Source organism: Cynocephalus volans, chromosome 2 (genome assembly GCF_027409185.1).
Source record: "Cynocephalus volans isolate mCynVol1 chromosome 2, mCynVol1.pri, whole genome shotgun sequence".
NCBI classification, from domain to species: domain Eukaryota; kingdom Metazoa; phylum Chordata; class Mammalia; order Dermoptera; family Cynocephalidae; genus Cynocephalus; species Cynocephalus volans.
This window is the reverse complement of record NC_084461.1, coordinates 224,869,884-224,897,039: the sequence shown is the minus strand read 5'-3', so window position 1 is coordinate 224,897,039 and position 27,156 is coordinate 224,869,884. Positions and strand designations below refer to the sequence as shown.

The following is a 27,156-nucleotide window of genomic DNA, read 5'->3' as shown; positions in this document are numbered from 1 at the left end:
GAGTTAGTGTACATAAGGGCTTGAGCTTACATCGTTCAACCGAACATTCGTAATTACAGGGAAACGGGAGCAACGTTGCTGCTTTTTGGCAAATTTTTCATCTTTGTACTCAACAAGCAAAATACAGCAGGAAGAAGGATTTGATTTTCTTTTTTGAAGGAGACAGTGTGTTTTATCAAATGCTTTGTGGTAATCATAGACGAGGCACAATACACTTAAGAGTATTATTGGGGGGTCTTTTAGGGGGGCAGGGGATCTGAAAGTAAAACCTTTTGATTACAATAACTGAAATGAAAATAATCGTCATGAAAGCAATAACTGTTTGCACGGAAACACCATCAGCAAAAGCCACCAAAGACCGCAGCTTTTAAGGTACCCACGGCCCTGTCCGGGAGCGGCAGAGCGGACGCTATTGCCCATTGCCCCCAATCTCTGCAAGGCCACCATCCACGTGAGAGAAAGCAGCTGCGCGGGACCGAAACAGAAACTGCTGTGAAATCTGGCCCTTTGGAATTAATTCTCTTCCCACCACAAGGAAGCCGTCTTCCCCGTGCTCCGTTTGCATATGCACCATTCCTGTCTCCATTCCTACATTTTTTTCCAGTAAAAAACAGCACCCCTGGGGAGCCCCTTCCATGTGCCAGGGACCTGAGGAAAGGTAGTTCAAGTTCATCCAGATGCATAAGTATTTCAGAGGTGTTCCTGGGAGGCTTCCTCCTCTCCAAGGGCTGTCAGGGTTTCCTGGACTATAGAGCTGCTCTCCAGTTGGCCAACTTCCCACCAACCTACAGGTCTATTTGGGAGAGAGGCAGGGCCGGCAGTGGAAGCTTCTTCAGTCATGCGGCCCACGCTGGCTCTGTGCCCACAGCATCAAGGTGGCAGTCCCAGTTCATGGTGCCCATGGCTATGTCCTGTGGGCCCCTCCCCACCCCACATCTTCTCACCTTCTAACCAAGCCCACAACCAATACCCTCCAATAACAGAAAGGGCACTGCTGCTAGTCTCGTGGAGGTGAGCCAGAGTTGATTGGGATTCCACCAGTTCCCTGGTTCTTAAACCACGTAATGGGGACAGTCCCATTTTATATCTCTCAAGGAGCACCCATGCCACAGTTCTGAGGGTTGACAAGACATTCAAAGGCAGCCCCAGAAGCGGACAGGAACGGTGACAAGGTGAGCAATTCTCCCTCCCTCCAAGACTTCTGGGCCTGGATGAAAACCCCGGGGGTCTCACCACAGAGTGGGTTCTGGTGCCACCAAATATCATCAGGACCTGTTGCCAAAAAAGCTAGGATAACACAGCCCCACCAGCGGGACTCCAGAGGGACTCCCCGGATGGGGGAGCTGTGGGTCTCTCTCTCCCTTCCTGGGTACCCGAGGAGGCCCTGGGGCAGGGGCTTTTCCAGGGCGGCTGAGGCTGGGACGAGGGGGCGCAGGGGGCGGGCACGCTGGGCTGGGGATCAGGACCTCATACACTCTTCTCCCCCTCGCTGTGTTCCTTGGGGGGTGGGGTCTTGTCCTGGCTGCCATCAGGGGGCGCTGGCTTGGTGGCGGGGCTGGGGCTGCTGCCGGAGGATGGCAGGAGGTTGGCTGACTGCAGGACAGCTTCGGAGTGCTCGCGGGCCTTCATGCGCAGGGCGGCCACACTGGCCGTGCGGTTACTCTGGCAGCCGTAGGTGGGAAGGAAGGAGAGTCCCATGGGGTCTGGGACGCAGCAAGAACACAACGGGCCCCCTGGAAGAAGGAAAAACAACAGGCCCCATCACCATCCTCTTTCAGTCTCTCAGGGCTTGTGGGGGTAAGTGTCTGGGGCCTGAAAGAGGGACAGATGGATCCCATTTGGTTCCAGATACTAAAGGGAGAAAGGCAAGTGGTCAGGACCCCCAAGACACACAACTTGATAGCGCAAATAACTAGCAGAGCATCAGAAAGACCCGGCCAGTCCCAGCTCCCTCGCCAATCAGCCATGTGGCTTTAGGCCAATACCTTGGCTTCTCTGAGCCTCGGCTGCTACTTCTGTAAAATGGGATAAACCTACATCACAGGATCATTATGAGAATCTGACAAAGTAATCCCACACTCCCAGGAACTCACAGGGGCACCACAAGGATATTTTAAATGCTCGAGGGAAACCCAGCCACACGTGCGAGATGTCATGCAAGCAGCTGGCTCAAGGCAGGCCACACTTCAGCATGAGCTCACGCTGCCTTCCTTTCAAGAAGGCATATCTTTGTGAAGCTGGATTTTGCAAGAACCCCACAAAACCCCATGTGGAATTTAAAACGAGAGTAGCGGTGTCGGATATGATTCCAAGACTAGATAAGCTGTGCAAAGCCCTGGAAAGGAATAGTGGCTATTTAAAAACTTTCAGTTTGTAAGTATTATTGTTCAGATAGCCACTAAGTTGTTGGAACATAAATACTTATTGAGTTGCTTGGAGCTAACCATCTAATGAACAGAACAATTAGACATTGCTTATGGCCCAGGGGTGCCATGAACTGAGGTTTGAGAACCTCTGAAGAAATTGGTCTGGAAAGCACTTAGCACAGGTCCACACCCACATTCATCCTGCTCACCCACGTGTGGCCTCTTGGCTGGCAATGATGGCAGACATGGCCATAGAATGCTGTGCAGGAATTTCTAAGGGGCCCCCAAGCCAGGGCCGAGGTCCACACCAGGATCAGAACCCGCCATGTACCCTGCTCCCCTGCTGTCTGGACTTGCCCACAGGCTGCAAATGAGCTTTGAACTGTTGTGCTGTCATTCTGAGCATGGTCTGGAATTCTCCCTCAGGCCACCGTAGGGCAGCCCCAAGAAAGGGGCTCAATATGTCTTAGGCTGGTTCTTGCCCCCGGCTGAGGACTTGCTCCTCTGGTAGCATCAGATGGTGAGTTAAATGCTCTTGTGACTCAATGGTGAGCACAACTACCTGCAGAAGTGACAGAGCCTCCTTCCCCTGCAGACGTAGCCTGCACCTGCCAGGTCACACCTGTAGCACACCCCCAAGAAAGCCAGACTTGGAGTTTTAAGAGAAATAAATTAACTCACGGAACAAAAGCTGCAGCAGGGAGAAGAGTCTGTGCGCATGGCCTAGTTTATCCACCCCCCCCACACACAACACTAGACGGGGGAAACTGAGACAGAAGAAGCCAAGGACTCGGGAGACTCTGTCATTAAGAACTGTAAGGGCGACACATGCAATGGAATTGTATTCAGCCTTAAGAAGAAGGGAAGGCTGTTGACATGTGCTACAACATAAATGACCCTTGAGGACATTACAAGAAGTGAAATGTGAGGGACCTGGAGCTGTCCAATTCATAGGGACAGAAAGAAGAGCGACGGCTGCCAGGGGTTGGGGGCGAGGGGAAGGGAGCTGTCATTGATGGGGGAAGAGATTTCAGTTTTCAGGATGAAAAGCCTTCTGAAGATTGCTTCCACAACAGTCGTATTTGCTTAACAATACTGAATCGCACACTTACAAGTGGTTATGATGGCAGGATTCACGTTACGCGTATTTTACCACAATTAAAAATAAAATAAAATAATTTTTTAAAAAAGCTCATACACACATAAAAAGTATTTTAAAGGCCAAAGGGGAGTCCAGGTCAAGGTGGCCCAGGAAGACGAGGGCCACACAGGCTGTCGAGACTCTTCACGGTCCTATGGTGAGCAAGGACCCCAGAGTCCCTCCCCACACTCTCCCGGATGCACACGGCCTACATCAGGACCCGCAGCTGCAACCCCCCACCCTCCATGCCTGTGACGGTTTTCACCCTCCCAGGCCCGTGCCTGTGGGACAGGGATTTCCACAACAGCGGGCAGCCCCTGAGACATGCATGCTGACCAACGAAACTCTTTGGCACACAGCTCTTTCGTGCTGCTGCTCTCTCCTCATCTATGCCCCAATCTGGACAGCAGCTAACGCGTCCATCAAGGGGGCTCACCAACATAAGAACAGCCACAACCAGGAATGCTGACAAACGAGCCATTGGCAGTCTGCAGGGAGATCCTCGGGGGAGGGACAGGGCCTTCCTTTTACCCTGCCCTGACAGGGATGAGGACGTGGAAGATGTGTCTACTCAGGATGGAGATACAGGCAAGACTGACAGAGGCCATCTGTGTAACAGACAAGATCAAAAGTGAACAGGAGACCAGAATAATGAGGATATATTTAACAGGGAAAAGTGTAAAGCCTACGACCTGTGCCCAAGGATCCAGCTGTACAAAGGGAGACAGGACTCAGAGAAGAGTGCATGGTCAATATGACTTCACAGTATGCTCACTGTGGCCCCGTGTGGTTGGGGGTTGCCTTAACAGAGATAGAACCCACAGAAATAGGGAGGGTAAAGTCCCTCTCTCCTCTATGATGGTCAGACCATACTGTAAGTTTCACATCAACAGACACCTCTGTCATCACCCTAGGGAAAAAGGGATAGGGGATGAAAACCACAGAGCCTGGGCACATGCACATATTAACTTCAGTTGTCCAAAGACAAGCATCTCCCTTAAATCCCATAACCATTTTTTAACAAAGAAAAACACAATTTCCACAAATAGGATTATTATAAAACTAACTCTTGATTTCTTAGTGATCTCACAATACCAACAGATCACCAGATATCTCTATCTACTGCCTGTCCAAACAACTCCATGGACCCAAAACACTACAGAGAACTTGAAGTAACAAACTGGAGCTCCGTTCTCTGTGGTTCCCAGGATGTCTGATTAACAAATATAGTCATGCGTCCCTTAATCATGGGGATAGGTTCTGAGAAATGTGTCGTTAGGTGATTTCGTCATTGTGAAAACATCGTAGAGTGGACTCACACGAACCTAGATGGTACAGCCTACTATACACCTAGGCTATGTGCTGTAGCCATTATAAACACATGGGCCCACTCGCACATGCAGTCAGTCATTGACGGAAACGGGGTGACACAGCCCATGACTGTAGTTACTGAGTAAAAATGCAGACTCCAAACCTCGTGCAGTTTGCCTATGAAAAGTATTCTGAAGGCCTTCATCAAGTGCCTAAAGATGCTTCCAAAAGTGCACGTGAGAAAAGAAACGGAATTTGATAAAACAGTCAAAAAATTCAAAACAAACAGTGACCTGGGGACATTTAGAGGCACAAGCAAAGCAAAACACCTTAGGATGGCCTGAAGCCACAAAGGCAGGGACTGGTGGGTCATGGGAGAAGACGTCTGATGGGGCTTTGAAAACCACACTCCTGTGACTAGGAGTAATGGAGACACTGAGTCGGCCATGAGAGAGGCTCGGCACCCCTCTCTGTTACGTCAGGGAGGTGACAAGGACACTCAGAAAACGTCTACCCCAAAGCCAAGTCTTTGTTATGGAGAGGCTGTAAAATGAGAGTGAAAACAGGGCGTTTCTGGGACCAGAAAGCTGAGTGCAGCCTGGAGGAAGGTGTGCCTGGAGGTCAGACTCGGGCTCCCCCATTAACCAGCCAGGGGACCAGGCTCCATCTTTCCAGCTTTGGCTTCCTCAGTAGAATACACCTGCCCTTGGGATAAATTCGGTAAAGCACCTGGTACCAAACCCTCCAACAATTGTTATTCTCATGACCCCATACAAATTAAAGGGCAGTTTTAAGTCACAATTCACAGCTTGTTCCAATTTTCAGTTCAGTTCAACAACCAGCTGAAGAACTCAACTTGTTCTGAGTGTCCCGGAGGACATCGAGGACGAACGTGAGATCTGCAACCAGACGTGTGTCCTGCGGGGCCGTTGTCACCTGCCCACCCTGCCTCAGGCACAATTCCTACACTTTCTCCCACCTTTTTCCCTGTATTTGTTCCTCAGTGAAACCTTCGCATCTGACCAAAAAGTAAAATAATTTATTCTGCTGAGAGAATTTTGAGGAGCAAGCCAAATAAACTTTAAAAGCTTTATCTTTTAATTACTAGATTTCCAGATTTCTAGAAGGAAGTAGCAGTCTTATTTTTCAATCTAGCAAAAAACTATAATCATAAATGAGCTAAAAGTTAAATTAGCTACAAAGGAAGTCATCCCCATTATATAGCAACAAAAAACTGATAACCTAGTGGCCCAATGACAGGGAATTGGCTGAATAAATTATAGTCACCCATATAGGACACACTGCAGCTATGACAAAATTATATTATAGGAGGGTACTTAGTGCCATGAAAAAGATACTAATAAAATATTAAGTTGAAAAAGCAGGTTCCAAAACAGTAAATCAACGTTTTGTTATACGTACCAGGGTACCTCAAAAAGTTCATGGAAAGATTCATATTATCTTTTAATTTTATATTTCCATGAACTTTCTGAAGTACCCTTGTATGTATGTGTATATAAATACATGCTATAGACTGAATGTTTGCCTCCCCCCCAAAATTCATGTGTTGAATACGAAGGCAATGGTATTGGGAGGTGGGGCTTTCAGAAAGGCATTAGATCATGAGGGCAGAGCCCTCATAAAAGACACTCCAGAGAGCTGCCTTGTCCCCTCCACCATGCGAGGACGCAGCAAGAGACACCAACTATACACCAGGAAGGGGGCCCTCACCAGATGCCGAATCTGCCGGCACCTTGATCTTGGAATTCCCAGCCTCCAGAACTGTAAGAAATAAATTTCCATTGTTTATAAGCCACCTGGTTTATGGTATTTCATTATAGCAACCCAAAGGGACTAAGAAGATTGATATCCATATACATGTAATACATATATGCACATAGTGTAAATATGTACATCTGTATACCATACCAATTTGGGGTCATAGGTGTATATACACATATATACATTTATTTAGAAATAAAAAGTATTTATAAATGTAAATTTTAAATTTTATAATTTTAAACTTTATAATTCTAAATTTTTAATTTTAAATTAAAAATGTGTTATTTACAAATAAGTTAAAAAATATACGTTTATTGGAGATATATATATATATATATATATATATATATATATATAGTTATAATTGGGATCAACAAAGACGTACCAATACCAAAATATTCATAGTGGTTGATTCTGGGTGTTAATGTTAAAAATGATTTTTTTATTTGTGCTTTATTGTAATTACACTTTTTCTAAACTGACCAGGTGTTCTCATAAAAAGGGTGTTCTATTTGTGATTTCTGATTTCTGTCTCTCCTTTCATTCAGACAATAGGGATAGATGTTCTCCTTTAGGACAGAGTCCCACTGAGGTTGCTACGGAATAAAGACTGTGTCTTCAGCACCCAGAGAAGCCTCCGAGATGGCTAAGGGCCTCAGTCTCCACTCGAGGTATTGACAGTGAGCGTGGAGCTGAGGGTACACCATGCAATTCACCAGGAACATCCCGTCCATCTCTCGTTCTATGGGGATCAAAATCAGAGCGCCTGCACCAACTCCCCAGCACACAAACCCCCTAAAAGGCCACAACTCCATCTCTCTAGCCTGGCTAACATATGCCACCACCAACATCTGCACAAGAGCCCTCTGGCCCTTAAATGCAGCCTGAGAATCCTTTTGTTTGGAGAACATACTACCTCCTGGACACTAAATTAAAACACACAATTAGATTTCCATTAAGTTACAGCAAATTCTGCTGAATTGATCTAATCGGCCTCCATTCGTATATGACATCATGCTTTAAAGGCTTGGCCTGAACATAAATACTTAATGTAATAAATACAGTCTGAAATATTTGATCTCCTTGGCAGTGTAATTGATCTACTACCGAAACTGACAGGAAAAATTAAGTTAGTTCTGTCTCGTCTCTGCCAATAGCACGTTTTCATCACAAAGGTACGCGAACGCTCACGTTGGTGACGGTGGAGTTCTGGTGCCCTGTCTTGTGGAAGGTTCAGGCTAAGGTAAGAGTGGGATGAGGAAGTGAATGCAGGGATTTATGAGACGTTTAACACAAATACTCTAGTTCATTTCTTTTCGCTTCAAAGTAAAATAAGTAAATGAATAAACATGTTTTGCAAGTTCCCTGTAGCTCACAAGGAGTCTACGTGGGACTGTGGGTACGTGCCTGCAATATCTAAGCAGAGTTTTAGCTGCTGTGGCCAAGTGCGCTCACCAGTAACCAAACGCACAGGGCCAAATCCATACATGGACATACCGTCTTCCGCCATGGAGTCCCTGCCATGGAGTCCCCCTTCCGTTCCTGTTTTATAGTTTGTTACCTTTTCACCGTGAGGTGGGTTTGTGTGGGCCTCACCTTCCGAACTCACAGCAAGAGCCCTCCCTACCACGACTCCCACATTCCTAATCTCAAGACCAAACTGCCTGCCCCATTTTGGTACAAAGTAAAACTTCAGAGAAGAAAAGAAAAGAAAGAAAGGAAAAAGGAGAAAGGGAGAGAGGATCTGTCTTTCCTCCTCAAGTTGTCGTATTTTCATTCCTCAAAATTGCCATCTCCCAGGTTCTAAGCTTCTTCAATGCTCCATGAAGAGAAAAACTGTGTTCAGGCAGGACAGAGTTACCCAATCCGATCATGCCAAAATCCCCAGGGCTAATTTGGCAGGTTCTTTTGGCAGAATCCACCCTAAATCCCACCCTCCCCTGATTCCACAATGACGTGTAAGCTCACCATCTGCAAATGCCCATCAATGGAAGTCAGCTCAGCTGACCATCCCGGCAGAGCCTTGTGCTGTGACAAAGTCTCAGGGCCAGTGCGAGAGTCCTATTTCTGGTTAAGTGTCTTTGCAGGATCAAACAAATAATAATCATAGCCACGGGGACACGTGTTCTGAGCAGTCAGATGCCAAAGAACACTACCCTTCCTCCTTCCAGCGGAGGCTAGAACTCTGCACGGGGCAGACTGCTCCTCCTGCTGCCTCAGGCCCCAGCCAGAAGCCTTCTACTCAGCTCCCTGCACTCCAGGGCCTCATTGATTAGCAGGAAGGGCAAACCCATCAGCACCCATAGGAAATGGCTTCTGGAAAGTGAGTAGCAGTTTTTCAAGCCATAGCTGACAGCAAGTGCCTCAAAGGAACAGAATCAATATGGGGGGTGGGGGAGAGGGCTGGAAGGTGGGACACCTGTGTCCCTGACTTGTCCCGCCTTTGACATTCACACTGGGTGACCTTGGGCCGTCCTATTTCTTCTCCAGGCCTCAGTTTCTCCACTGTATCCTGGAGAAGCAGTGATCACATGCTCATTTAGGAACTTCCTACAAATCTTAAGTGCCAGGATTCTCCACCCCATCTTCCTGACACACATCAACTAGGTATGGAGGGGACTGGGATTGACCCAACCACTTTCCCTGTGAGGAGTGACCGCATTCCATCTGAAAGAGTTTGAATGTGTTGTCCCCCCAAAACTCATGTGGAAATCTGATCCCCAGTGTGGCAGTGTTGGGAGCTGTTTGAGTCATGGGCGTGGATCCCTCATGAATGGATTAATGCTCTCCCTGGGGGAGGGGGATAGTGAGTGAGATCTCACTCTAGTAGTTCCCATGAGAGCTCGTTGTTTAAAAGACCCTGGTACCCTCTCTCTCTCTCTCTCTCTCTCTCTCTCTCTCTCTCTCTCTCTCTCCCCCCCTCATCTCTTCCTCCCACTATGTGATCTGCTTATACCCACCAGCTGCCTTCCTCTTTCCGCCATGAGTAGAAGCAGCCTGAGGCCAGTGAGAGATGCAGCTGTCCCAGAATCTTAAGCCAAATAAACCTCTTTTTAAATTACCCAGTTTCAGGGCCAACCCCGTGGCTCACTCGGGAGAGTGCGGCGCTGGGAGCACAGCGGTGCTCCCGCCGCGGGTTCGGATCCTATATAGGGATGGCCAGTGCACTCACTGGCTGAGTGCGGTGCAGGCGACACCAAGCCAAGGGTTGCGATCCCCTTACTGGTCACAAAAAAAAGAAAAAGAAAAAAAAGAAATTACCCAGTTTCAGGTAATTGTGTTATAGCAACAAAAAACGGACTAATATATTGTCCCTCAGACCTCAGGTCCCTTTGCTCCCAAAACACCTGAACCCTCAGAAACAAGCCAGGGCCCCTCGAGGACTGTGCTGCTTTCGGCCACATGCTGCCCACATATCGACGACCTCTATCACTGAGCCCTGGAGGCCCTCCACCGGGGAAGAAATGCCTGCAGGAAGCATGAAAGTCTGCCCCAGAGGCCCAAACCCAAGCCCTGCTCACATCCCACGTGACCTCTCGGCCTCAACTTCATGGCTCTAATGACAATCACCAGCACTCACTGGACTAGGATGTCCCAGGCACAGATACACACCCTACCACCCACAGCACTATGAGGTATGACCGTTAGTTACAGTCTTCGTCTCACAGGTGAAGAGGCTGGCATCTGCCTTGAGGGGACCCGATAATGAGGGGAGGCAGCTTGGCTGGGGTCCATGCCTTTGCTCAGCCCACCCTCACTGCCTGGAGGGCCCTCACCCCCTGGACAGTGCCTACACTTCCTTCAAGCCCAACCCAAGCATCTCCTCTGGAAAGCCTTCCTCATTCGTACGGCCGGCCGAAGAGTTCCTCCCTCCTCAGGGCTTCCCCGCACTCTGTACACCCTGTGTGCCTCTGAGACAGCACATGGCTGTCGCCTGAGTTAGGATTCTTGGTTGGCCTGTCTGCCTCTCCAAGCCCACCCCAGCCCACCAGCCCTTAGGGTGGGGATGAATCTAATTCATTGCCGATGTTCGGTCCCTGGTTCAGTCTGGCAAAGTGTGGGTGCTCAGTGGGTGCCAAGTGAAGAGCAGGGAGCCCTGGGGTTCTGGGGTGCAGCAGGTGCGAGCAGTGCAGGGCCAGGGCAAGGACCCCCAGAGTCTCCTAAGGGAGACCCTTCCTCAAGCCCAAGCAGCAAGACCTTCTTTTCTTCTTTGCCCAAACTACTTTACTTTTCACTCTGCACCACTCTGCAGAGATAAGCGCTTGGAAGGATCTAGAGGTGAGTCAGGTGTGGCCAGTGCCCACAAAGTGTGTACAGCCAAAATTGGAAGGAAGGCAGGTGCAAAACAAACACCCCAACTCACAGCCCAAGGTCAGCAACTCCTTGATGCCAGTTAGTCTCCAAAGACAGCCTCCAATGAGCCACACCCCCAGTACTCGCACCCTGTGCAGTCTCATCCCTTGAGTCTGGGCTTATTCAACAGGACACGGCAGAAGTGACCCTTTGCCCATCCTGGGTGTGAGCTTAAGAAGGCCTGTCACCCTCTGCTTTTATACTCTTGGGACCCAACCACCATCCAACACCACCCCGAGCCAGCCATGGGAGAGACCATGTGGAGAGAGTGAGGTCCCAGCCTCCCAGCCTCCCTGTCAAGGCACCAGACACATAAGTGATGCCATCTCATCGGCGCCAGGCCCCACTGTAGTCTGGCTGCAACCTTTCAGGAAACCCCAAGCAAAAGCAGCAGATGAACTGCCCCGGTGAGCCCAGCAATCCTCAGAGTCAGGAGAGACAATAAAACAGCTGCTGTCTTATCACACTAAGTTTCACGGTAAACACAGCTAAGTAAAACCATACCAAAACATGGAATGGAGATCATAAGAAAAGAAAATCACAGAAAATTTCCTTGTAATCACAGATGCAAAAACCCTAAGGAAAATATTAGCAAACCAAATCCAGCAATATATAAAAAGGATAACACATCGCATCTAGTTTGGGTTTATTCCAGGAATGCACAGTTAGTTTAATATTAAAAAATCAATCTATGTAATTCACCACATTAATATATTGAGAAAGAAAGATCATGTGATCATCTCAACATCTGCAGGAAAAGTATTTGATGAAATTCAACATCTACTCATGTTTGTGATTTTTTAAAAGTAATGATTAAAATAAAACTTAGAAAACTCAGGCAAGAACTAAGTATCTTTACTTGATAAAGAGTTATCTTTAAAAAAAAAAAGACAGCAAACATGGCTGTGAAACCACGAGAGCTTTCCCATGAGATCAAGAATAAGACAAGGACGGGCCACAAAGACCGCACATTGTACGATTCCATTCATATGAAATGTCCACATTCTACAGACACAGAGAGTAGCTTCCTGGTTGCCTAAGGGCTGGGGAAGTTGGGGAAATGGGGCGTCATTTCCAGTGGGTACAGGGTGATGAAAATGTTCTAAAATTGATTGCAGTGATGGTGTACAACTCAGCAGATACACTAAAAATCACTGACTTGTACACTTTCATGGGTGAATTGTATCGTATATGAATTCTATTTCAATAAAGCTGTTTCTTAAAAAATATGTAAGGTCAGGATGCACTTCTATTCAATACTGTACTAGAGGGTCTAGCTGGCATAGTCAGACAAGAAAAAGAGTAGAAAGCACAAGATTGGAAAGTAAGAGACAAATGTCTTTATTTACAGATGGACTGCTCATGTGCACAGAATATCATAAAGAATCTACAGCTGAACCTAATCACGTGGATGAATCTGCAATCACAATGCTGAGCCACAGAAACCAGACACAAAAATAAGCATACTGTATGATTCTATTTATATATGTATTTAAAGTTCAAAAAAGTCAAGACTAAACAGTGGTGTTTCTGAATGCCTGCTTAAGCTAAAGCTAAAGTCAGTGTAGTGGTGTGTCATTTAAGGGAAGGAAACTGACTTGAGTGGAACAAAGTCCCCCTAATCAGAGAGGGGCCTCCTTCTGCAGTCATCCCTGTGGGCCAGTTAAAGCTGCCTCCAGCTTGTGACCAGCCTGAAAAAACAACACGGAGCAAAGAAAACCTGGGAGGGAGACAAGCCTGGACACAAAGACAAGAGCTTCTTGGAGGGGAGCTGGGCGGTGCCCAACCCCGTTAGGACGGCATCAGTGGAGCCCCCACGTCTGAAGGGCACACCTGGTTCTGGAGCAGAGCCCAAAGGGAGTGGAATTGGGGCCTCCCAGGTGTAAGCAATATGGTAACGTAAGTGCCTAAATTCATTTGGGAAGCTCTAGGTGCATGTTTTATGAATTTTTCTAGCGAATATTCTATTTCACAATAAAACCATTATAAAAATTGTTGTGATTATTTTTAAAAGTCACAACACAAAGAAAAAAGCCATTAAAGAGGAATGGGAGGGATGCTTTCAAAGGGCTCCGAGGAGGGAGAGGCCACCTCTGACTCTGAGTTTGGCCTTTCTGGGCCAGTTTTCACTGGCTGGTACAGGCCTCTCGGTCTCTGAGCCAACACCATGGCCTGCTGCTGTTCCCCCACCTCAGCCTGACTCCAGGGAGCCACAGCAGGACTGAGGGCACCTATCGTGCCCCTGGCCAGTGCCAGCTGGCTGCCCCCTCCCATCTGCCGCTCCGCCCAGTGCAGGAGAGTGGCTGTGTGTGACTCCCGGAGCGCGAGTGCGCAGTGTGTTGGGAACGCTGTCCCCAGCAGCTGTAATTATTTCCACCTCACGCTCAGCTCTGCGAACCACAGGTTAGAGGCAGCCCGGCTAAGTGCACCAGGGAGCAGGCCTCCTCCGCAGCCCGTGGCTCTCCAGCACCCAGCCACGCCCGCCCGGCCCGTGGCCAGCACTTCCCCGGAACAAACCCAAGCACCTCCCTGGCCATTAATAACCTCCTCTGCATTAATGAATTGTGAACGCAAGCTTGGCCATTAAGGCAGTGCAGGAAGATTCTTTGTGTTGTGATGGCTTTTTTTCTGGACACACATTACTATTATGCGGGTAGGGTCCTGCTGCTGACTTCTTTGAGAGTTTCCATGGAGCACTCTCGCTGTGAGCCCAGCCAGCCTCCCAGGCCAGGAAGAATCTTCTCTGACCACCCCACAGTGCACAGCACAGCACACCCCACACAAGCCCCAGGGAGCCCTGACCAGGAAGTCCCACAACGGACAGGAAGCAGCCCCAACACTGCCAAAACCTGGAGTAATGGGGGCTACACGGAAAGGGTAAAATTTCAGCAGCAAAAACGTTTAGAGAAAAAGAAGTTTGGGAAAAGCAGCCATTTCCTTGGGTCCTTTAAAGGTGAGTGGGGCCAGGGCCTGCAGCTGGAAACGAGAACGGAGGCGCTGGTTAGTGATGACAGTCCACGTGCACTGAGCACCCCCGGCTGCCAAGCACTGTTCCAAGGGCCTCAATGTTCCAACTCGTGTTCTCCTCATTCCATCTTATGAACTCATCCTGTTATGAGCAAGATCCCCATTTTATAGATGAGCAAGCAGAGGTACAGAGCACTTCAGTGATTTACTCAAGATTTCGTGGCTAGAAAACAGAAGTACTAGCGTTCAAGCCAGGGAGGCCACCCCACAGCCCTTGCTGGAAACCACCGTGCTAGTCTGCTGCTTGCCAATTAAAGGAGAAAACCCAACAAGTCCCTGGTTTTTGATTACCTGGCTCTGTCCCCAGTGGGCAAGTTTCCTGCCCTGAGGTAGGCAACCACCTCATTCCCTGATGGGAGTGCCCTGATGCCCATCCAGGGCCTGCCACACCTGCACCTGTGGAGGCTCTGCCTGGACAGCCACCCTTCCTGGCTCCCCAGTGCCTAAGCTGCCCTGCTGACCTACATGCACACCACCGCATGCCCCGACACCAAGCCTGCAGCTCCCACATCCCCAGCACTACAGACCCAGGTCTACATCTCAGCCACCCTGCCCAAGACCAGAAACACGCTGGCAACAGAGTAGAATGGAATCCCCCTGCACAGGGGGGGCAATGCTGCAGCAGAGGCCAAGCTCAGGAAGGTTTCCACCCTCGCCCTCCTGGCCTGAGGCAGAACCAGCAAGTCAGGTTTCCACAGGCCATGGCAGTGCTGAGCTGTGGAGATTTTCCAAAGACACTGGTCATCTGCAGCCTGACCCTGGCTTCCCCAGCTCTCTAGCCACTCTGAACCCCAGGCCCCTGTCATCAACAGGCATTTCCCAGGAATGAACATTAGTCTCTCATTTCCTAAAACTCTAATCCAGAGTTGTATGCTGCTAACTTCTCAGTCCGTGTACCAAAGCTCAGAAAAGAAGCAGGAGATGAGCTCCCCTAAGTATTTTCTGGGCCACTCTTCCCCTCACTGATCTAAAGACAAAAAAGCAGAGTCCACATGCCACATGGAGTTTTCACAGGTATTCACCCTTGATGGAAGAACAAGTCTGCCTGTCCATCCCTCCGTATTTGGTAGCCTTGGCCCACCCCCTTGCCCCTTTCCCTCCCTCTAGTACCACTTGCTCAGGAAGCTGATCGCCACTACTCCAAGAGCACTGCCCTTTCAGAACACTTTCAAAGCCAGAGAATTTCCAAGCAAGTGAATACCCATAAAACTGCCTTAAAGAACCTAAGGACTTCAAGGACCGCTATGTAAAGGGGCTCAGCAAACTCAACCCCCTGACAAGCTATCTCACACACACCTCTGGAGGCTCTCAATACTTACAGGACAAAGACTTCATATCCATCACAACAATGCCTAGAACCAAAAGACCAGGGCCCCCAACTCAGAGTCGCTTGATTTGTAACTCTACATGACACTCTTTGGGCAGTCAGCCCCAGGACTGCTAGTTTGTGTGCTCTGTGTGCTCACTGGGAGAACTGATCTTGCCCTGGGCCTGGGCCTGGGCCTGCCTTGGCCTCACATCCTGGCCAGGTGCAGGTGCAGCACAGGGCAGCTTGCCTTGGATCCTCAATCACAGGTGACCGGCACCTAGGGCGGTGTCTAGGGCTGGGTCAGAGCCTCGGTGGCCCACCCAGAGATGTTTGCTCTCTTCATGCCCTGGCCATATGATCCCACTAAGACCACAGGCATGGAGAAGGAAATGAGTGCTGGTTTGGGTCTGGGAGTGGAAATTAGCTTTGATTCATTTCTTCTGGGTCATTTGCAAGTGGCTGCAGACCTGGAAAGTGAGTTGGGATCTCTGGGCTGAAAGGGGCCACAGGGCTCAGAGCACATTGGTCCTGGATGAGTCCAGACCCTCTCCCAGTGGACTCGTAACTGTCCTCATTACTAGGGAGAAGGAAGGTGGGGGGCCAAAGCTCCTCATTGCTCCCCCTCCCGGCAGGTGCTCATCCAGAGAAATGAATGAGTAAATGGTGTCTGGTAAGGCCAGGCAAGGCAGGAAGGACCCATCAGGATCCCGAGGGGAGCAGCCCGGACCTCAAAGGGGAGACTGAGCTGAATTAGTGATGTGTGAGCAAGTGACTTCCCCCACCGAGCCTCAGTTTCTCATTTGTGAAAGAGGCCAGACAGGTGCCTTCCAGAACCAGCATGCATGTGCTTCTCCCAGCTAGCTGAGGCAGACCTCTAGTTGGCCCCTGGGCAGCAGAGTTCAGGACCAAGAGAAGGAAGGTGTGGTCTGGCCAGGAGCTCTCCCCAGCACCTGGCTGCCTGGCATCCTCTGGGGAGCAGGGAAGATGAGGGAGCCTAGGTCATAGCCCAGGGCTCCTGGCACTTAGCTGGGCCCTAGAAAATTGGGGTCACTCCTCTCTTGGATCCATACTGGGCTAAGCACTTAATTTCTACAACCTGGGGAAGCCTGGGAGAAGGAGAGGATGTGGAGCTACAAGAGTCAGAAAGTCATCCTGGCCCCAAACCACTGCACATGTGTTCTGCAAAGCAGTAGGGGGTTTAACTCTGGGGTGTTTAGAAGCTGGCTGTGCAGCAGGTACACACCTCCAGGGGCTGCGGAGCCCACCTGCATTGGAGTGAGGCCCCCCTGACAAACTGACTCAGAGGCAGCCCCGGGGACTTCCAATTCAAGAGCCTCGCTTCTAGAAGTGCCGCCACAATGGGGCAAGGAGCTTTTAGAATGCAAAGGTGCCCCTACCCAAGTGAGTCTTCCCCTCAGAGCAAACCCAGCGCCACTCACCAGCTGTATGGCTATGCATCCCTCCCCGTATATCGTCGACTGCACTACTGTGAGAATCAAACGGGACTACGACACGAGCCCACCTGGCAAGGCATGGAAGAGGTTTTCAATAATTGCTCATTCTCCACCCTTCTCAACATGACTCAGCTTGCCAGAGATTAAAAACCCAGCTGATCAAGAGGCCAGACGGGAATGAGCCATGGAGGGTGAGGTGTCAGGACGAGCCTGGGGAGGGGGGCTTTTTTGGGGGGAGTACCTGAGGAGGAGGTATGTGTGCAAGGAAAGGAACACAAAAAGCAGAGATGAGAGGGGCGGAAGAAAAGCCGCTCACAGCCCAATGGGATCACGCAATGGCAGGCCACTGGCTGGTCTGACCAAGGATGTGCCAGTTTGGCCCAAAGACTTGAAGGCAACATTTTTTAAATGAACTGAATTCTTGTGTCCCGTAAAAAATTCACACTTTGAAATCTTGTGCTGGCCTGTGGGAGGAATTAGGTCATGAGGGCCGATCCCTTGGGAATGGGATTAGTGCCCTTATAAAAGAGGCCCAAGAGCCCCCTCACTGGCTCTCTTTCCACCCTGTGAGGATTGGACGGGAGGTCGCAGCCTGCAACCCAGCAGCCGGCCCTCACCAGAACTGACCATGCTGGCAAACTGATCTCAGACTTCCAGCCTCCAGAAGGCAGAGAGATACACGTCTGTTGTTTATAAACCACCCAGTCTATGCTACTTCGCTATAGCAGCCTGACGGACTAAGACAGGAATATTTCAAATAAAAATCCAGATTTCCAGCTCCCTCTGAAGATTCAGCAATTCTGACAATGCTGCATCCACACTCTCACTTGGCCACAATCGACTGGCTTGAGCAACAGCTGACCCCTGCGTGGGCAAATGCTCCCCAGCCCACCCACAGCCCACCCCGTCCCCACTCTGCCTGACCCGCGTCTGAGGGAGTCCTCGGCGTCATCCCATCCCCCCTCGCATAGCTGTCTCTGGTAGCAGAGAGTGTGCCTTTTACCCTCGCCTCTCTCCAGACTGGGAAGTGACAAATAGACAGAGAGGGCCGCATGTTTCGAGAAAAGAGAGCAAGACCCCATTTGTATTGGAGGAAGGAAGACAATGCCCACACACACCCACCTTGCTCACCACCTGCCTGGCTCTGGAAACATCTGCGGGTGTCATCGTCCCCAACAGCCCTTGTCATTCTCCTGACTATCGTCAGAGAGGGTATCTCACAGGGATCTGGCGGGCTACCCAAGCAGGGCCCCTACAGTGCACAAGGACGCATCCGAGTTTGGTGAGCACGCTGTGATTTCTGCCACCTCCACCGGGCCTTGCATACCCCAAGCCCGGGACAGCACAGGCAGCATCGAACCAAAGACCCTTCCCAGCAAAGCAGGCACAGGGCGGACTCCAGAGGGTCACAGCCCAGCCAGAAGGACTTAAAGGAGGGGCAGAGGGGACAGGAAAAAAGAAGAGGGGTTTTGTGTGACCAGATTTGTGTGACCACGTGTGCCCAGTTCAGCAGCAGGGAAAATCATCCCCAAGCTGTCCACAGAGAGAAGGGAGACGCTCTGAACATGGAGTGGTCACTTCTGAAACAACCCTCTCTAGAACAATCCCTCCATTAACAGAATGACTCTTAACAACGCACCTACATTCTCGGGCCACGTAGAAATGCTAGCAGATCGCACATGTAACCCTGGTGGCACCATCCCGATACGAGGCCAGTGAGCCGAGACAGCAGGGCGCGAGGCAGCCTGTCTCCACCACCCCCACGAGAGCGCGACCGGAGCCAGCCGAAACTCACCTTTCAAGGAGGCCACGTGCGACAAGGCCTGGGCATATGTGGCCGTGTTCAGGAGGGTCCCTGGCAAGCAGGAAGGGAAGAAAGGTCCCGTGGGACCCACTGTTCGTCCCAGACTGGCAAAGAAAGAAGGTCACAGTGAGTTCCTGCCCGGTGTCTGCAGTGCTGCCCGTGGCCCCTGGGCCCGGGGTCCAGTGGCCTCACCTCTGCGGGGCCTCCAGCGCCTCCTTCTTGCTCCGGGCCTGGTCCCCAGGGGGCGGGGAATTGATGTTCCTCACCGGCGGGGGTGTCACCTCAGCCATGGGCTCCTTGGCTCCTGGCTCCTGGTCTGAGGCTCCTCTCTCTGTTTTCCTCCACTTGGCCCTCCGGTTCTGGAACCAAACCTGAGTCCCCAGTGAAAACACACACCCCATGGAGGCAGAAAATCAGACAGGAGGAAGGAGCCAGAACCAGACACAGATGCCTGGACGCGTGCCGGCACTCACGGTCACCTCGCAGCCTCCTCCCCAACTGTGCTGTCTGCAGTGAAGTGTCAGACCCACGACGGGTCAGAAGATCAGCCGAGAAGGTTAGGACAGGCATTTTTAACAAATGTTAAATAACAAGAAGTATCCAAAGGCATCGTCCATGGTAAGGTGTTGTCTTGTGGAAATTCTCAGTGTTGATTACACGTGAACACATTTATTTCATGTGAAATGTATTTACTACTGGGAGGTCGTCCTCAAAGCTGCTTGTAAAACACTGCCCCAGGGCTCCCTCATCAAAATGCTCACTCACTCTTCCAGAGGGCTTGGCCTGGGCACCTGAGTGTGTCTGGCTTTGTGCCTGTGATCTAACCCTGAATTCATCTAGATACAAATCATGACAAGTTCATGACTAGCAGCCCAGAGCACTGGAGCCAGCCGTGGTTCAGAATCATGGACCTCGGTGAATCTGGTTCAGAATCCACTGCAAACCTATGAGGTAAGTAGTCCTGCTATTCCCATTTTACAGATGAGAAAATTAAGCACGGAGAGGTTAATTAACTTGCCTGAGGTCATCCAGGTGGTAAACGGCAGATCGACAATTTGAAGCCCAGTAGCTTGGCTCTGGACTATGATCTGAACTATGTGCGGTGGTAACAGTGGCCACCCCCAATCGTTGTTAGGAAGATTGCCATGCGTGCAGAACACTGAGCACAGTGCCTGACGCACAGCAATCAATCACTCCGGAAACAATAGCTAGTGTCATCATGTCCGTCATCCTCAGGTTAGGAGGAGGCTTGTGATTCACCTGATCTAAGCACCTTCTTAGAGGCTGGTGTTGGATTCCTTAAACCTTGGAAAACAAAACTGCATTTGCAGAAGGACAGCCTCATGGAAGCCAGGCAGCCCGTGCTCAAGGTGTTCCCAGAGGTCAGTGAAATCCTGCTGCTCTTTACTCCACCCAGCAAAACCTCTTTCCTCCTCCCCTCTGAGATCATTCCTGGCTTAAAACAAGGCTTGGCTAGACCTCCCTCTTGTTCCCAGGGGCGTCCTCTCCTCCTCCCCTGGCTGCCGGCATGCTGGCCAGGAGAGAGCCTGGGTCCTTGAGGCTAAGGCAGCCCACCCTATCTCTTAATTTTCGTTCTCCTCTAACTGGGTTTCTTTCTTTCTTTTTTAATCAAGTTGGCTTTTAATTGCACATATCAGCAACCATTGAATAATGATTTTATCTATATTCTAAATTTAGGGCAGTTAAATGCAAAGCAAAATGCAGACACTTTCTTGCGTCTTAATTGAATGAAGGTCACAGCTATAACAACATTTAATTGAGCTATTTTTCATTATCATATTTTAATGACTTTGCACTGACAGTTCGCCTGCTTCTGAGGAAAGAGCATGATGGAGTCGTTTATTTCCCTATTTAGTTATTGTTTGACAACATCAGCTTCGATTAAGACCCTGCTTTATAGAACATTAATCATATTTGAATGAGCAAGGGGTATAAATGTAAACACATCTCCCTTCCCGCCACCGAACCCCGTGTCCCCACACGGAGGCTCACTAAACAAACGCCTCACAGCATTGTCTGTCTGCATAATAGCCCACAACAGCCTGAACAACAATTCCCAGCTTTAATTGTCACCACCCCTATCTTACCCTTGCACCTTTCAGGGAGAAGTTATGATCTTCCACTTCTGAATGCTCAATAATTGTGTCATTTATCTCAATTTGCAGTTCAGTCTTTAGGCAGCTATTGGCAAGCTGGCATTAAAAAAAGAAAGGATAGACGGTATCCTGGCCAAAGGAGATTTTCATTTCCAAATAATAATCAGTTTAATTTGCCCGCATATGACCAATGATTCATGTTCAGATTTAATAATCAGGATCACATAATCTGATTATAGGGGAAATAATTTGTTTACAACCCCCAATTTACTGCTCAGAATTCCATTATCTCTCTTCAGCCATTGGTTTTTAAGAGATACTAACATGACCCAGGGGAACCAAAAGCAAACTATTATATTTCCTACAATTAGATCTTTGCATAGTCTTAACCCCCAGCCCCTACATAAAAAAGAACAGAAACAGCATGGAAGAAACCCCATAAATAAAATGAATATATAATTGTGCTCAAAGAATAGCTCTCCCGGAGAGGCAGCACTGAGAATCTCTTCCTCCCGCACTCGGCACATCTGCGGGGCTTGGCGGGCTTGTGAGCTTTAAATGTAATCACCATGCAGCTTCTAGAAAGAAATCCTGCTTAGAGACGGTCACTGCGGGCCATGCTCATTTCTGAGGCAGCCCTTTCGCTGCTTCCATTTAAAGATTTTTAAAGTGCACGTGTTCATCGGATCCACTTCACTAAGAGTCCACGTGCAGGGGAAAAGTTGGACATGATGCAATTTCTGGAAAGCACATCCTACCCTGCTTCCCATCTGAAAACGTAGTCTCTGCAATTGACCAGACTTACCCCAGAGCGGTCAGAGCTGCTTTGAGAATAGCATCTCAGCTCTTTTTTTTTTTTCCTCAAAGCAAGGAAATGGATGTGCATTGATGTAATTTAGTACCTTAGAGACGCGGACAAATTAGTGTAGAACATTATCACTAGTTAATTATGAATGACCGATTAATCAACCTAATCTAATATTCCACATTATGTTGATGTTATTAAAGTGCATCATGAAAATGACAGATAGTCTTCATTTGCTTTCTTTGGCCAAATGTGCACTCTGCAGTCATGATGTCAAAAAAGAAAGTTTGCCAGTTTTAATATTAGAGAGTTAAATAATTAAAAAGAAGGCTTACCTGCACTCTGGCTTCTGTGAGGTTTATTTTCATGGCTAGCTCTTCTCTGGTGAAGACATCTGGGTAGTGTGTTTGGGCAAAAACGGCCTCAAGAGCTTCCAGCTGGTAAAAGGGAAAAATATTTACTGGTGAGAAGCTGTGGCTGGTGAGGGGAAGTAGATGCCTATTTCAAACCTGCTACGAGTGGTGAGGCGGCAGCTTCACAGATCAGATCGAGGAAGGAGACGGAGAAAAGAGCTCTTTGAAAAGATCCCGCAGAAGGAAAATTTCAACCGCGGACAACTTAGGAGCTAAGACTTACTGACAACCTCCACACACCCCAAAGCAGTAGAAGAGGAGAGATGTGAATATTTATATGCATTTTACATTTAAATATTGTCATAGGAACCAAAAATCTAAGGGTGGCCTATGAACAGGTCAAGTAGTGCACACAGCTTTCTCCATGGGCATGGAACGGAAACAACCTATAGAAGCCCTCACGGGGTCAGTCCCCAGAAGCCTCGCAGGGGTGTTTGGGTCACCTTCTCAACCGCTCCTGTTTGCTCCAGGGGAAGAACAGAGGCTGATCTAAGGGAAAGAGCCCGGCTCCAGGAAATACAACATCAAGGTTCCAGTTGCAGCCCTTCCACTCACGGGCAGTACTGCCAGCTACAAGTCAGTCAGCTTCTGGGTCCCAGTTTTCTCATCTATCTATTGGGAATGAAAATATCTGGCTTGCCTTCCTCAAAGGGTTTTTGTGAGGTTCCGGTGATATTGCTGACAAAGAAATGTTTCCCAAACTGTCAGCCTAAGACCAATGGGAGAGATTACTGTCACCTCCTCACTTACTGTCTGGGATCACAAGGTCAAAGTCATCTGCCCTCCCTGCACACGGGCTCCTTGACACATAAACTGTTCAGGAAAACAGAAAGATCCAGTTAACATAATGAGTTGGCCTTATTTTAAAAGACAAAGAAGAGCTGCTCAACTCTGATTTGGGAGGAGGCAGGAAGTAGCCGATTCTCAGAAGGGGAATCGATGTCATTACCTGCTGAAGAGTGAATGTTGTCCGGTTCCGGCGCTGTTTTCTTCGCAGAAAACCATCGTCAAAATCCCCTGTGGAGTGGTTGCCAAAGGGTGCCGTGCCTACTGGGAGCAAACTGGATCAGCCTGAGAACCGGGGCCCCCCAGTCATCAGACCACCCCAACCACAGTGGCCCGGCCTCACACACTCATTTAGAGGACACTTACCTGCCTCCTAAGACAGACAGCCTGTCAGTCCCAAAGTGTCTCTCTCTGCCTCTCTTATTAAGGCCCCTCTTTTCCACTCTCTTGTGCTCTCTCTTTCCCAAAAACCATTGACATGGGGCTCAGCTATCCCTATTGCCTAGGGCGGGTGTTGACCCTAATCCCCAAGATAGCCACATACGCTTCTTGTAAAATTCTAGACTCTGAGCCAGGAAGGGTCACTGGCTTGAGGCAGAGCCTTCACCTGCCCTCTGGCTCTCTGTCCAATGCACCTTTATCTCATGCCCCTGCCTCGGATCCTTTCATAGAAGGCTTTATGTCTGTCTTTTGCTCACCTGTTAGTTTACTTTCCCTTGTTTCTATAAACAACAAGAGTTAAAGGCTGGGGATGGGGAAGGCTGAGGGAAGAAAGAAAACACCAAGAGCTTTTTACAGCACTTTTCTCCTAGAAGTGCAGAACATGGAGGTAAGAAGTTTATAGATGAATATTAATTACCATTGGTCACAGTCCATCAGCACCATAGTGAATGTGCTATACAGATGTCAATTCACAGGAGATCTGCACCAACAGTGACTGTTCTAAATGCCGGGCAGACTTGAACAGGGCCACTTTCAAAGAGCACCCCATCCACTGGCCAGACCTTAGAAACACCTACTGCTCCCACTTCCCTAGAAAAGAAAGGCATCAACCCCCTCCCCCTTCCCCTAGCAGCCTCCTAGGCTCACTATAAAGCCAGAGCAGAGTTTGGCCCCAAACGTGCATTCAGATCATTTTCCAAATGTGCACTATTTACTTGATAGTCCACAATGGCTTCTTAGGAAAATAAATGAGCAAGTTTCCATTAACCAGTGAACACTTTACCTGCCATGGGCTGTTCTCAGAATCACTGCACACTCAGCATCAGGAGCTCTCAAGCCACAGTGCCCTGACAACACTCTCGGAAGGACCTCAGTCCCAAAGAAGCAAAGTCCTCTGGGCTTTTTAAAATTCTACCTACTAAAGGAAGTCCCTCTCACTTACGGTTTTACCTCCTTTGCCCCAATACCCCCAGCTCTCCACTGTCTCCCTCCATCTTCCTGTCCAAATTGCATTCTTCTTCAAAATCCTAATTACAAATATTTCTCTCCAGCTCATCAGAAACTTAAAAGGGATGGCCTCAAAGCAGTCTCATTTCCATTACTTTGCAGGAAACCAAACTGTCCCTTTTGAAACAAAGCACTTGACTGGTGAGGGTAGAACGTGATCTCCGAGGATCTCCAGTCACAATCTTCCCTGACTTCCAAATCATACCTTGTTGTGCCAGATTATTTCACAATATGTACGTGTAATATCTTTAAGTGAAACACTTCATGTCCAATTGAATCGTAAAAAAGGCTTAAGGTCCATCAGATTAACAAGAAAAAAGATTGAAAATCTAATAGAAAATAGAAAGGATGATAACAGGCTTTTTACTTAAAAGTAAGTAGAATGGTCAGTAACGTATGAAAATGTTAAACTTCACAGATAATTAAACAAAATACAACAGAACAATGAAATACTATTTTCACCTTTTTAACAGAAAAATAGGGTGTACAATGATGCCCAGTACAGATAAGAATATAATAAAACATGCACGCTCGTTCACCATTTCTAGGAGTATCAACTGGCACATTCTTATTAGAAGGTAATTTGACAACATCCATCAAAAATCTAAATGCACATACAGATATTTAATCTATGAGTATACGTACTAAGTGTGCCAAAATAGAGAGAGAAGAATGTTCCTGGAAACGCTGTAATTGAAAAAAAAAATGGAAACAACCAAAGTGCACATCGGTACACATTCTCTGCACGACATATAATGGAATACTACACAGCTGTTTAAAAGAAATCGGTAGGTCTGTATACACTGTATACATTAACATGGAAAAATCTCCAATATATATTGTGAAGTAAAAAAAAGGAAGGCACAGGATGATGTGTCAGTATGGTCTCAGTGCAAATAAGACATAACACATGCAGATGATAGATAGATAGATACATATGAGAGTAAAAACATGTTTTTCTTGGAGGAATCAGAAGAAACAAACACTAGCAAGTACTTTAAGAAAAAGAGGTGGAAAAGGAGGATTTCACTTTTCAATGTATAGGTTTCTGTTCTATTCGAACTTCTCAGGCAGGTACACGGAGTATGTTTTAATTTAATATCAGCAAAATTATCTGAGAGGTGAGGTTATAAACCATGCTTTGCGTTCTCCTTTATGCAAATAAAAATCTCCTTTTAAACAAATAAAAATCAAAAAGCTGATAGGCTGTAATAAGATGTCATATTCCAAAGGCCTGTTCTCAGCTTTTCCACTTGCAGCAGATCACCTGCATCCCAGCAACACTAAACTAAACTAAAACACCCCTTTCTGCTAAACTGGCATAGAAACACATCTACAAAGGGATGAAATGTTCTTAAAGACCCATCTCCTTTTCTTCTGGTCATATTAGAGCCAGCGTCAAGGTGGGATGAGGCCGAGGGGGTGGGGAGGAAAAGTGAGCCCACTGAACTGAGGGCTGGGGCCAGACAGGCTGGGCCAGGACTCTCCCTAAGTCAGTTCTGCCACCCACCCTGCAGACAGGGCTCTCCCCCAAGTCACCCAGGAAGTTCACCCTTGCTAAATGCCCAAGCCTCTGCCTTCCACGCTTTGACCAGAAGGGTGGGCCTCTGGATGGCAACCCGTCCAGACCTTGGTTCAGAAGCAGGAAAGGGGCACGCCCCACACCTGCAGAGGGTGCCCCTCCATTCCTGGGGTGGGGTGTCAGGGGATGCACCTCTTTGTCCTCTCCATAAAGTTCACCCCGCTTGGGTGTTTAGGAGTAAAAGGAGATCAAGTGCAGGCAGGTGCGTGGCCCTCCCTTTTTAGGAACGCTGGCCGAGCTAGCAGGGCTCTACCGGTCCTCAGTAGCCTCCTTCAGAAAATCCTACTGGACTCTTAAGAGCTTTATGGGAAAAACAAAAACAAACTCTCTGGAAGGCCTGTCCACGTTGGCCAGCGGAGGCTCCTGCTCAGAGTAACTGGGGCAAGATGGATGAGCCTCCTCTGATGTCCCAGGTCCCACAGTGTCTCATTGCCTTGTGCCCTGCCCCATGACTCTCTCAATTTCTTGGCCTCCAGAATTCTCCCACCCCCCCCCAAAAAAAAAAAAAAAAAATCAAGTATGAGTAGGTTGCCGAAGACCAGTCGTGGTATTACTCCCGTGGTTACAAAAGTCCTAACGGGACTGAGACTACTGCATTGAGGAAACAGCTGTGAAAGCCCAGGGTGTGAGATGCACAGTCACCTGGTGGATATTAAACTCCCCCTTATGGGGAGGACCCACCCTTGGATCCTCCAGGCCCTGGGTGGGGACACCCAGGGGTCCAAACTGTCCCCTTCTCACCACTCCACCCCCACCTAACAATCAGGTGCAGAGACCAGACCAGGGATCTTGAGGGAAATTTTCTTTTACAGTCTAGAACCCCCTCAAAACCCTGGCCTTGGGGAGCGGGGAGGGGCCAGAAACTCAGTGAGTCACAGTGGAGGAGTGATGCCACCCATGGCACTCAAGGCAGGTGCTGGACAGGGCCACCTGGCTCTAGAATGGTTGGCGGCCAAAGACCAACGTTGAGTTGCTCAGAATCGCAGGGCGAGGTCGCTGGAGCTTTCTTGCCCAGCAATGGGTCCCTCTCCTAGCCGGGCCCAGGACGCGGCGGGCCAACTCGCCTTGGCTTTCTGGGATGTTCGCAAAACACCGTGGAAGATTGATGCGGCCCCCTGGGCGGGGGAACCCCGATTAGAGGCGTGACACCAGCATCTGTGCTGGGAGGACCCGGCTGGTCCCCGCCGCACGCATAGCCCGGGGCTGCCCCGGCCCAGGCGGGGAGGGAGGTGGGAGGCAGGTGGCGACGCGGCGGAGGGTTGCAGCGGGGTGTGCGGAGGGTGCCGGGGCGCCCCTAATCGTCGCCGGGCGGCTGCGCCCCTCGCGGAGTGGGGACCCCGCCACCCGCCAGCCCTGCTGCCGCTCGGGCCCTTTCTGGCCGGCTCCGGCCTCGCCGAGCAGCCGGGTCGCGGCGCTTACTCACCCTCGAGCTGTGGTGGGCAGTGGAAATAAAACAT

General features: G+C 49.1%; 1 protein-coding gene across 1 annotated transcript; it reads right to left on the bottom strand.

The window, feature by feature from the left end:
• Nucleotides 1-1,467: 1,467 nt before the first annotated feature.
• On the bottom strand, nucleotides 1,468-27,156 carry DRGX (dorsal root ganglia homeobox). The gene is made up of 6 exons (XM_063088261.1): nucleotides 27,123-27,156; nucleotides 22,832-22,929; nucleotides 21,805-21,906; nucleotides 18,740-18,918; nucleotides 18,539-18,651; nucleotides 1,468-1,733 (listed from the first exon to the last, which is right to left on the bottom strand). The coding sequence occupies exons 1-6, from the start codon at nucleotides 27,154-27,156 to the stop codon at nucleotides 1,468-1,470; spliced, it is 792 nt and encodes a 263-aa protein (XP_062944331.1).

Coding starts and splice junctions, on each gene's coding strand:
- DRGX (XM_063088261.1), bottom strand. CDS start 27,156: ATGTTTTATTTCCACTGCCCACCACAGCTCGAGG. Junction 18,919..21,804: donor TCACAGAAGCCAGAGTGCAG/GTAAGCCTTCTT, acceptor CTGGGGACTCAG/GTTTGGTTCCAGAACCGGAG. Junction 1,734..18,538: donor GCACGTGGCCTCCTTGAAAG/GTGAGTTTCGGC, acceptor TCCTTCTTCCAG/GGGGCCCGTTGTGTTCTTGC.